The sequence below is a fragment of the Monopterus albus genome, unplaced genomic scaffold (genome assembly GCF_001952655.1).
Source record: "Monopterus albus unplaced genomic scaffold, M_albus_1.0 scaffold371.1, whole genome shotgun sequence".
Lineage (NCBI taxonomy): Eukaryota > Metazoa > Chordata > Actinopteri > Synbranchiformes > Synbranchidae > Monopterus > Monopterus albus.
The window spans coordinates 93,539-104,766 of record NW_018128251.1 but is presented as its reverse complement, the minus strand read 5'-3'; the positions used below and the strand labels follow the sequence as shown (position 1 = coordinate 104,766).

The 11,228-nt window shown below is 41.8% G+C and overlaps 2 protein-coding genes across 3 annotated transcripts in view; one reads left to right on the top strand and one right to left on the bottom strand.

Annotated features, from left to right (window-relative positions):
- LOC109951220 (tubulin alpha-1B chain) overlaps positions 1-1,794 on the bottom strand; it is a 10,121-nt gene extending 8,327 nt beyond the window's left edge. The window contains exon 1 of one of the 2 annotated variants that reach the window (XM_020585574.1): positions 1,693-1,794. In XM_020585574.1, coding sequence (XP_020441230.1) covers positions 1,693-1,695 — 3 coding nt within the window. In that variant the 5' untranslated portion in view covers positions 1,696-1,794. Of the gene's footprint in view, positions 1-1,135; positions 1,237-1,692 lie in introns of those variants that run through there. The other variant, XM_020585573.1, reaches the window with a different exon arrangement.
- A 2,546-nt stretch (positions 1,795-4,340) lies between these two features.
- On the top strand, positions 4,341-8,386 carry agmat (agmatinase (putative)). Its single transcript, XM_020585575.1, has 6 exons — positions 4,341-4,734; positions 5,217-5,419; positions 5,553-5,601; positions 6,002-6,197; positions 6,852-7,072; positions 7,462-8,386. Exons 1-6 carry the CDS (start codon positions 4,445-4,447, stop codon positions 7,547-7,549), a joined length of 1,047 nt encoding a protein of 348 aa, XP_020441231.1. The 5' UTR covers positions 4,341-4,444; the 3' UTR covers positions 7,550-8,386.
- The last annotated feature ends 2,842 nt before the right edge of the window (positions 8,387-11,228 follow it).

Genomic DNA, 11,228 nt, shown 5'->3' with positions numbered 1-11,228 from the left:
CGCACTATACCTAGCCGGTACCTCTCAACCTCCTGCACAAGCTCGGGCTCCTTCCCCACCAGCGAGGTGACATTCCATGCCCCCAGGGCTAGTCTCCGTGTCCAGAGATCGGGTCATCGGGGCCCCTGCCTTTGACTGCTGCCCAATCCACTGTGCACCGGCCCCTTACGGATCCTCCTGCAGGTGGTGGGCCCACGGGAGATTTACACAACAATTTTTTTTTTATTCACATGAAGTACAACAAATTTGAAAGAACAGGGCCTTTCAGACTTTAGTGCCAGTTAATTTCAAAACAGAGTGTGCTTTTTCAGTCTTACAAATATTTCTGTCACCTTTTTACACATGACATGTGGTGCTACAAATCATCACAGTGGTTCCATCTTGCTTGAATAGTTCTATTACACCAGCCGACAGTACAGCACCAGGTCCAGTGCATCCTTTATTTTTCTGGAGCCCACATTTAGTTTCTGCTGCGACATAAGACTACGTCTCTTGCACACAGGATTACTGCAGGCAGAAGGGATTATCTACTGTGGCTCAGCCATCTTGCAGTGTACTGTCTTGTTAAAGAGCCACATGCAGATCTTCCACTGAGGTATTTTGCCATCACATTTCTAATGTTTTTTTTCTAGCATATAGTAAATAGATATAATAAAGGTGACCCAGTTTTATGTAACAGTCAGAGGGATTTATTATTTCACATAAAATGATTTATAGAACAAAGAGCACATATATATCTATATAAATGCTGCATAAAAGTCCAGAAAATCATGTTGACAAACTGGTAAAGCCAGTGGCAACGGTAAGATGATTTTGAAGTGCATGAGGAGAGGATTGGGGGCTTTGCAGAGCAGAAATGTATCAGATTACTTCTTCTTCTTCTGATTACAGGAGATTACAGATTACATTCTCACAAAATGAAGACCTACCTAATTTATATCCGTGTGGCAGAACCGACACTGAAGCAATTAACAGTAATAAGATAAATAAAATATCAAGGCAAAAAAGTGTAATGTTCGGGAAATGTCACAAGACCGACCTACTTTCTTCTCCGTTCCCTATTCACACAGGTTAAACGTTTAAAACAGCATATCTACAGGAAAACGTTAGAAACACATTTTTAAACCTTTCTTACCATATTGGCTTGTCGATATTATGGGATGGATGAGATAAGTCGGAGGCAGATTTGATGCGGAGATGCTCAGTGCGTGAAGCTGCTGCTACGCCACACTCCGCCTCTTGAGGTGTCCCTCCGCCTGACGCGGTCAGAACATGTAGGCCCATGTGGAGTGATACTGTACATGCGCTGCGCACAAGTAAATTTTTAGTATAATACTTGTGTGGGTAGAAGTGAATCATTTACTGCTTGCAAACCAATGATGGTAAGATGATGTCATGGGGTAGGACTGGATAAGTCTGACTTCTTCCTACTCCATTCAAGCATGTACTAGGTATAAGCAAATTGATATTGGATTATGTGTAAAATTATGTGTGTTGTCATATCAACTGTTTTTACATGCTTGAAAGAATAAATCAAATCAAATCAAAATATCAAGGCAAAAATGTGTAATGTTCGGGAAATGTCAAAAGACCGACCTACTTTCTTCTCCGTACCCTATTCACACAGGTTAAACGTTTAAAACAGCATATCTACAGGAAAACGTTAGAAACACATTTTTAAACCTTTTTTACCATATTGGCTTGTCGATATTATGGGATGGATGAGATAAGTCGGAGGCAGATTTGATGCAGAGATGCTCAGTGCGTGAAGCTGCTGCTACGCCACACTCCGCCTCTTGAGGTGTCCCTCCGCCTGACGCGGTCAGAACATGTAGGCCCATGTGGAGTGATACTGTACATGCGCTGCGCACAAGTAAATAACTATATTTTATATATACTATACACAGGTGCATCTCAATAAATTAGAATATCGTGGAAAAGTCCATTTATTTCAGTAATTCAACTCAAATAGTGAAACTCGTGTATTATATACATTCAGTACACACACTACAGTACACTACTTGCTGTTGGGTCTTTTAATTGTGATGATTTTGCAACTTTTCCACGATATTCTAATTTATTGAGCTGCACCTGTACAAGTGCAAGTTAAAACTCTACCATGCAAAGCAAAAGCCATACATCAACAACACCTAGAAATGCCGCTGGCCTCTCTCGGCCCAAGCTCATCTAAGATGGACTGATGCAAAGTGTGCTGTGGCCTGACGAGTCCATGTTTCATATTGTTTTTGGAAATCATGGACGCCATGTCCTCCGGGCTACAGAGGAAAAGAACCATCCAGATTGTTATCAGCACAAAGCTCAAAAGCCAGCATCTGTGATTGTATGGGGGTGTTTTAGTGCCCATGGCACAGGAACTAATGTTAGCTGTAACTAAAATCAGCAGTGCACAGCTGCTTATCAGAGACTTGCTATGGGATCTTCTGGGACTCTGTCACACACTAATGTTAGATGACACCGTGTGGAATGGGGCTAATAAATTTTAGGTCTGTATAGAGTGGGAAAATGCTAGTAGAGAGTACGACATTGGCTTCTGATTTGACAGTTAAGGTGGATGTTACAATACAGAGACATTTTCTCTGTTTTACACCTCTGAATGTTGTGAAAGGCTTTTAGACATCCTAGAAAAACCCTTAACTCTTAGTGACACCCACTTTGAAGTTAGTTTAGTTTATGAATAATCACAATAAAGGACCAATATACTGTTTTCCCCCATCTAGACTACTGATTAGACAAATCAGGATTAGATTATCAAGGAGAGAATAAAGAGTTTTAGAAAAAAATGTTGTCCTTGTGAAGTTCACCCAAATTCTTGAATCGATTTTGCTTGACAAGCCTCTCAAGGCTGCGGTTCTCTCAGTTGGTTGTGCATCTTTTTCCTACCACTCAACTTTCTGTTAACATGCTTGGATGCAGCACTCTGTGAACAGCCAGCTTCTTTGGCAATGAATGTTTGTGGCTTACCCTCCTTGTGAAGGGTGCCAATGATTGTCTTCTGGACAACTGTCAGATCAGCAGTCTTCCCCATGATTGTGTAGCCTAGTGAACCAAACTGAGTGACCATTTTCAAGGCTCAGGACACCTTTGCAGGTGTTTTGAGTTGACTAGCTGAGTGGCATGCCACCATGTTCTAATTTATTGAGATAGTGATTTAGAGGGTTTTTGCTAAATGTGAACAAAATCATCACAATTAAAAGACCCAATGGCTTAAACTACTTCAGTCTGTGTGGACTGAATTTATATAGTACACGAGTTTCACTATTTGAGTTGAATTACTGAAATAAATGAACTTTTCCGTGATATTCTAATTTATTGAGATGCACCTGTATATACACATTCTGTATATATGTTTGTTTTTGTTACAGTACATTTCAATTACAACTATTTCCATAACTCAGTAAAACCAAGAGTTAGGTTACTTTGTTTCAAACCTTGCAGAAAATTGTGGAAATGTATACAATTTAATCACAGTACCAAAACAAATAAAATGTCTTAAAGCTGTTTTAGGCCTATGAATAATTGTCCTGTCTTCAATGAGTAGGCTACTGTTTGAGCTCAGAGCAGTCGACTGCGCCTCTGGACACTGTTGGCACAGGGCTTCCCTTTGGCACAGCACAGTTTTAAGCGGCTGTAGCTACGTGTTGTAGTGGCTGGCACGAGTGTGCCAAAGTCATCCTGAGCCCATGTGGTTATATCGCTAATAGAAGAGTGATGATTCTTGACGCAGTGCGTCTGAGGGACCGAGAGCTCGGTCATCCAGCTGAGGCCTGTGTCCTGTGTCCTGTGTCCGTACCCTTTACGCACAGAAATCCCTCCAGATTCCTTGAATCTTTTAATCACTTCTGCACCGTAGAGGGTGACAGATCCAAATCCCTTCCTGTCTTTCTTTCAGACACATTGTTTTTAAACATTTCAATCATATTCTCACACATATGTTGGCAAACTGGCGGTCCTCGGCCCATCTTTGCTCCTAAAGGGTCAGGTTTTTCCTGGATGTCACTTTTGTACCAAATGGTGATGCAGTCACCCGCGCAGACAGGTTCCCATCGGCGGTCCCACCCACCCGCTCCATTATGCTGCCTTCATGCTTCAAACCATGTCGTAACTTTAAAAAGCACAAGCTTGGCCGCATAAGAAAGTAATACATTCATATCTCACATTATACTGCGATACCATACAATGTTTATGGGATGGCCAGAGGCGGTCCATGAAAACACAACAACGTATGAGCACAAACATTAGATACTAAGTTCTGTACTGTTTGCAAGACACGGGAAGTTACGGGCTTACAAACCAGCACTTAAATTAGCACCCATGGATAAAGTCCGTGATCTCACTACAGCTCATACACTTTTCCATGTTGTGCTTTGGCGCTATACAAATAAAATTTGATTTGATTTGATTTGATGCCAACAGGGAAGGAAACATGTTTGCGTTCTGTAGAAGCCTAAATCTAACTCGCACTGTTATTTCGCAGTGTTGTGCTGCAGCGGACGTGTCCTCACAGCCGCTACAAGCTTCGGCTCTGTGCAGAAGTTACGTCAGGAAGTTCTCGGGGAGTCGCTACAATGTGCCGCCGAGCGCAGAGTTTGTTTCGCGGGTGTCAGGCATCCCCACCATGGCCAAGCTGCCTTACCAGGAGACCGCGGACGGGCTTGATGCGGCTTTTGTGGGTGTACCGATTGATACCGGAACCTCCAACCGTCCAGGAGCAAGGTGGTGCTTTTCTCTACAGCTGCAGTTACAGCACTTGGGTCTGTCGCTGTTGGCCAGTGGCTCACGGTTTTCTAATCATTTACTTTGTGTCAGGGTTGGGGCCTGCAGTGTTGATGTGAACACAGTGACAGTGGCACGACTACAGCTAGAAATTCAAACATATGTCGTTAATGAGAACATTTCAGCCTTGTTTTATTTTTTTCTTAGTTGAACATAGGACACTATTTCATGCACGTCCAAGTACAGAGTTAGTTATCAGTGGTAGAAACTATACTGAGATATTAAAGTGGCAGTAATAAATAATTACAAGGGAAAATGTTGCATTCAGAAATTAAATATTTGCAGCTAGTTTTGAAAGTACAGGAGGGCGGCGTTTCTAGTGTTTATCATGTATGCAGTATATTATTGGAATATTATCAGTATGCATTAAATTGTGAGCAGCCTTCATATTACATGCAGCATTACTCCCTCCACCACCACAGGTTTGGACCTCGTCAGATCAGAGGAGAGTCTGCCATGCTAAGGGCTTGCAACAGTGCCACCAAGGCAGCACCGTATGAGTCCCTCATGGTGGCCGATATTGGGGATGTCAATGTGAATGTGTTTGACCTGAAAGACACCTGCAGACGCATTAGGGAGACCTACAGGAAGATCATGTCTGCTGGCTGTATCCCTCTGACAATGGGTGAGAGTGACTAGAGGGGAAAGACGGAGTGAGTGGTTCAGACAGATGGGCGGTAGGACTTTCACCCTGGTAAATGTGTAAAAGCAAGCTCTTGTTCAAAGGTCAGATGTTAACAAAGGTTTGGTGTCTGCAGGTGGTGATCACACAATTACATATCCAATCCTGCAGGCTGTTGGTGAGAAGTAAGTAGGTTTTGTATCACTGCTTTGGGACTGTACATGATCCATATTTTCAGAAATGTATACTGCCTGGATAGGTTTACACTTAAACCCTGTGTCTGCAGTAAAGAAAGCCAAAAATATGCAGGTTGGAGAAACAACCAGCAGTGTTTTTCCCCATTATCACTTAAGCTGCTGACTTTTTTTGACAGTCACTGAAATTTTTTTAAAGTCTTTACATTCCTGGTTTTCTGACCGGACACCCAAAACTCAAAGATGTTTCATTTTACAATAACTGAAGGAAAAATTGATTCTGCTCTATGTTAATGTTTTCCATGGCTCTACAATGTTTGTCGATGTATTCTTAACCATTGCATACACTGTCTTCGTGCCTCACTCAGTCGGTTCTGTGATATTTTGTCAGGCATGGCCCAGTAGGTCTGATCCATGTGGATGCTCATGCTGACACCAGTGATATGATCTTGGGGGAGAAGATTGGACACGGGACACCATTCAAACGCTGTGTGGACGAAGGGCTACTGGACTGTAAGAGAGTGGTCCAGATTGGCCTGCGTGGTCCAGGCTACTCTGCAGATCCATTTGAATGGAGCCGGGCTCAGGTACTCTGCTACTGTAGGTTTTGTGGATATAGTAACATAAATGCCAGTGTTTTTGGTTTACTACATAGCCATAGTATTAGTAAGCAGTTAAAAAAATGTCTCATCACTTGTATGGTACGTGGTATGTTAAACATCTTGTCATGGTAGCATTTGTGTGTGTGTGTGTGTGTGTACGTGTATATATCTGTAAAAATATCGTCCATGAAAAAGGCCTATCGGTATGTGCTGCCATTCCCAGTAAAATAGCTGTTACTGTGAAAGTCACTAATGACAATTGTTAAAAAAAACAAAACAAAACACAAAAACAGCTGAAATGTTTCTTGTTTTACAAAAGCTCAGAAAAGTGAGTTTAAAAATGACAACCTGTGGCTTTAGGGATGTGTGATGTTGGTTTGTTTCTTGTTCAGTGACTAGAAGCCCCGTGTTTAACATCTTTATGCTGAACTGGCTATTGGCTTCAGCTTCACACTTACTGTGCAGTCAGAGCGGTGTCGCTCTTCTCATCTAACTCTTCAGATGCCAGAAATCTCACCACTTGGTTAAACAGTCATTGAGCTAGTTAAAAAGATATACTCTAATTTGTGTCTTCGTCTTTTATGTTGGTTACTGAAGGATAGTCTTTTAGCAAACATTCTCTATTTGTGTACTGTGCAGGGTTTCCGTGTGGTTCAAGCGTACGAGTGTTGGTTCAAATCTCTTGCACCTCTCATGGCTGAGGTCCGGGCTCAGATGGGCAGTGGTCCAGTTTACCTCAGTTTCGACATCGACGGTCTCGACCCGGCCTATGCCCCAGGTACAGGCACACCGGAGATAGCAGGGCTTACTCCGAGCCAGGTAAACCCAGCTGGCCTGAATCCCTCTCATCTATCTCCTGAGATTTTTAAAAAGATCTTATCATAACAACTTTGCTACGTTAAGAATTTATTTCCTCATACAGGATGACAGCAGAGGACGGTGCTGTTTTTAATGCTATTAAAAGAAGCCTGTTAAAGTGATACAGTTACATTAAACACTGGAGTCTTTGCATGCTTTTTCTTTTTTTAAAGCATAAGTAAATCTGCTGTACTTCTGGGTGTTTACATTGTTGGATGAATATTAGTGGATTTTCTTGGTTTGCTTTAGGGAGTTGATATATATTGTATATATTTCCCAAATTCCTTGCGGTTCTATACCGGAAACAAATTCCTTGTGTGTGTGTAACATGCTTGGCCAAATAAAGGTGATTCTTATATTTTTTTATAACCATTTATATCCCCCTCTTTTTCTTTTCTTTAACAGGGAACACTGCGCTGACTGGTGCCAACCTCCTCTTTGAAATGTTGTGTGTCCTCCCAAATGTTAAATATTACTGATCAGGACAGTGCAGTCCCAGTGATGACACTGATTCAGCTACAACCACAGTTTTTATTGGGGGGGGGGAGGGTGTTACATAAAGCACTTATTACAATCTGCAGGATAAATACACAGTTTAAATCCTATTGAAACATCCAACAGTTGTTTACACTAAATTGTAAAGAAAATGACAACTAAAACTCAGAACACTGGTAAATCCATGAATAATAAGTGTATTGTTAATTTGTAGTCATTAAATACAGGTCCTCTCACTAATGTCGTTTACTTATATCTGTGCTAACAAATGCATATTAATGGTGACGGTACAAAATCAACTAATCTTGACTTCACTTGTAACTTTGTATGTCACATAATTCTATTGATATAATGCATCTGTGAACTGTGGATGTTTGGAACACAGAGGAGTATATAACGTCGATAAATTCATCTCTGTAATATTACTAGGAAAAAGGATTAGATGGTGACTCGAATGCTGCCGGGGTCTATGGAAAAGCTCCAGTGATGGGTTTTATGACCTGGTGTAAACACCAAAGATTTGTGATTTGTTACATGCACATCTCCTCCTGCCTTTTGTTCTGTTTCAGTACGAGTACAGGTTTTAGGAGACACTGGACAGAAAGAACATGGATCGTGTTGTAGTGTTTGTTCTCCATGTCAATATGTAATTAAACTGAGAATCATCATCATCATCATGCTGTTTTCCTTCAGTTCTTCTGAGACCCAGCGACTCACAAATACATTTCTGCAGCTATATAACTGGCAGATTTACGTAGAGATCTACGTAGAGACAGACAGAGATGTGCATACACACGTAACTAGCAGATATATGAGTTTACTGTGGTGGTGTTTGTTTTGGATTTGTATTTGGACACAAGTGGTTGTTGCTGGATGTTACACATCACAAGTCCTTAGTAATGGTAAAGACAAGTGGTAGAAACACCTAGTTGTTTTTTTTATCTGTACAGTGAATGTGCAAATACAAACTACTTGCACAAAATGTCATGTGATGTAGTCACAACATAATATTGTTGGACTTAATGTTTGTTTTTCTAGGATTTAGAGATGTTAGCATATGACATGGAGCAGTCCTGGCATAAAGAGAACTTAGTTCAACATGAATGCATCTCTTATTGAAAATAAATAAATCATGCCAGCAGAGGACAGTTGCAGCTATTTAGAAAAGTGAGCCAATGTTTTAATGTGCACAAGTACAAGTAGGTCAGTATCCAGATAACAGAGTAATAAATAGGAGTGGTGATAAAGAAAACAGAAGTAAGCAGATTGGGGCGGCTGTGGCCCAGGAGGTAGAGCAGTTGTCTCCTAAGCAGAAGGTTGGTGATTTGATCCCCGTCATAAATATAATGAGAGTGCAGACTCTGAGTCAAGTTCATATCCAAATGCATGGTGAGCCCTGGCAAATGCCGTACATGTTTACAGGTGACGCCATTAATTCACTGGTGCCTGTGTGTTGTGGACAGGCCCCCTGTGCAGGTTCTACCTCAGTGGACAGAGTTCCCACTTTCAAAAGGCAAAACTGAACTTGTATTCATGCAGGCCTGTAAAGGCAACATACAGTTGAATAAGTCAAAGTAACAATGCTTGCATATAATGCTACAGAACATTTAAAGGTTTGTTGTAGTCCTATAGGTAACGAAGACATCAGCTCTGAGGTGTCCCTGGGGCCGTCCATCAGTGGAGTCAATGAGCAGACAAGCCATACTGACGCCATCCAGCAGCAGCTGTCTGAGCGCGTCTGATGATGATGACATGAAAAATCTGGGCTGGTAGTCGACTCAGCTTGTCTCAGTGTGTTTGAATGTGCGTGCATAGTCTTTTAGACACATTAGACATTAGTCTTGACTTGCTAATGTATTTTTGACTGTGTAACATACAGAGGCTACTTATACTGTAGAAAAGACACCCAATCCAGACACTGGACTGTGTCCTCGAGGAGAATGTTGGTGAGCATCTCTAATTACAGCAGCACAATTAGCTGAGGCCCTATTAAATCCTTTTGACCAGATGGTGCTTTTATCTTACACTTAAAACACTTGACTGTAGCCTTTTTTACAGATTGAAGTCTGCCATAGCTCTACAAAAAGACTGGCCTGGCAGTTACCTCAGCAAACTGCTCTACTTTCAAACTGATAAGCACGGGGACAAAGCTCAGCTTGACAATACTCAGTCTCATTTTCGCAGAATCTATTTCAATACCGTGGATGTCACTGTAATATCTGACAATACTCAGTCTCATTTTCGCAGAGTCTATTTCAATACCGTGGATGTGACTGTAATATCTTAACTAAACAAATGCATTTCCTGAAGAAAATATGTGTCGTCAATGATGATTGCTGATGTTGTCTGGGCTCTTTGGGGCAGTATTCACTCAGTGGTGCAGGCTGTTCACTCGGTGTTCAACTGGAAACACTATGATCAGCTGATGAAGATCTGTGGGCTGAATTGTCTCAAGGCTAACAGGCTGTGTATAGAAAGAACTGGGCTATAATCATTGATATGTTAGAGAAAAGTACATTGTACTTCCTGGTTGAAAAGTTGCAGTTTACCAAGCTGTTTCCTGTCCCACCAGAGAAGCTGACGTCGGACGCTGGGACCCAGAAGTTGTCGTGATCAGTTGTGAAGAAGACGAAGACCCTGCTGTACCAGACCCTCATGACTCCTTTGCACCACGAGTTGTTGATCTCTTCAGAAACATCAGGTATCCACCTCAGTCCACTTCATTAAATCTTTATTGTCTTTGTACTGAAGAGTGACTTTTTTTCTCTGAAGCTGGAGAAAACAACCTTCTGACGCAAACGGGACCATGAGGAGGCTGCTACAGACGTCCACACCAACCTCTTTGGTCCTCAGAGTTGAGACAGACTTGATCTTGAAGGGACTGTTTCTGCTGAAGCTCAGTCAGCTTTACCCAAGTCTACCTCCGCCTTGGATGAGATTACTGCAGTTACTGAACTGTAACCTTTCCTCTGGCCTAGTTGTCAGAGTTCTTTGACTCTATTTGAAGACTTTGTTTGAATTTTAGAACTTTACCACCGAGTTGCACAAAGCTAGGTCATTTTTCCATCATTAAATGGTGGAAGAACCGGGACAGGCTTAGTGGTTAGATTGATTCTACATACACATGAAGTTGTGCTGTGACATGTTGTAAGCCTGTCTTGATAAGTGTAGTTGTGCTGTTTTCTAAATCATCACTGCCCAGATATTAATAACTTTATTTTAGTTTAGGGTTAAATATCTGAGTTGTCTCACTCTGCCAAGTTTCAAGGGGAGACTCGGTCTTCAACTAGACTGGGGAGGGAGAGTTTTGTGTTTCATATGCTTATTAAATTTTCTGGACATGGGAAGCCTCCCAGCAGGGGACTGTATCCTACCCCTGTAAAGTATTATCGCTGATGTAGGGATATGTTTAGCAGGTTCATACGTAGATGGGATTGTTGTCAGACCTCTGTTGCACGGTAGCTGCATTACCATCCGGGTGTGTGTTTTGGGAGGGAGGAAGCCTGACAGAGACAGACAACTCAGATGATGAAATAAACTCAGAAACACTCACTTTGAGTTTATTTGCCTTATTTTCCATGATAAGAATGACAGGAGTGATGACTATGAAAACTATCCACTCACCCCAACCGGTCGAGGCAGAAGGCCGCCCACCTTGAGTCG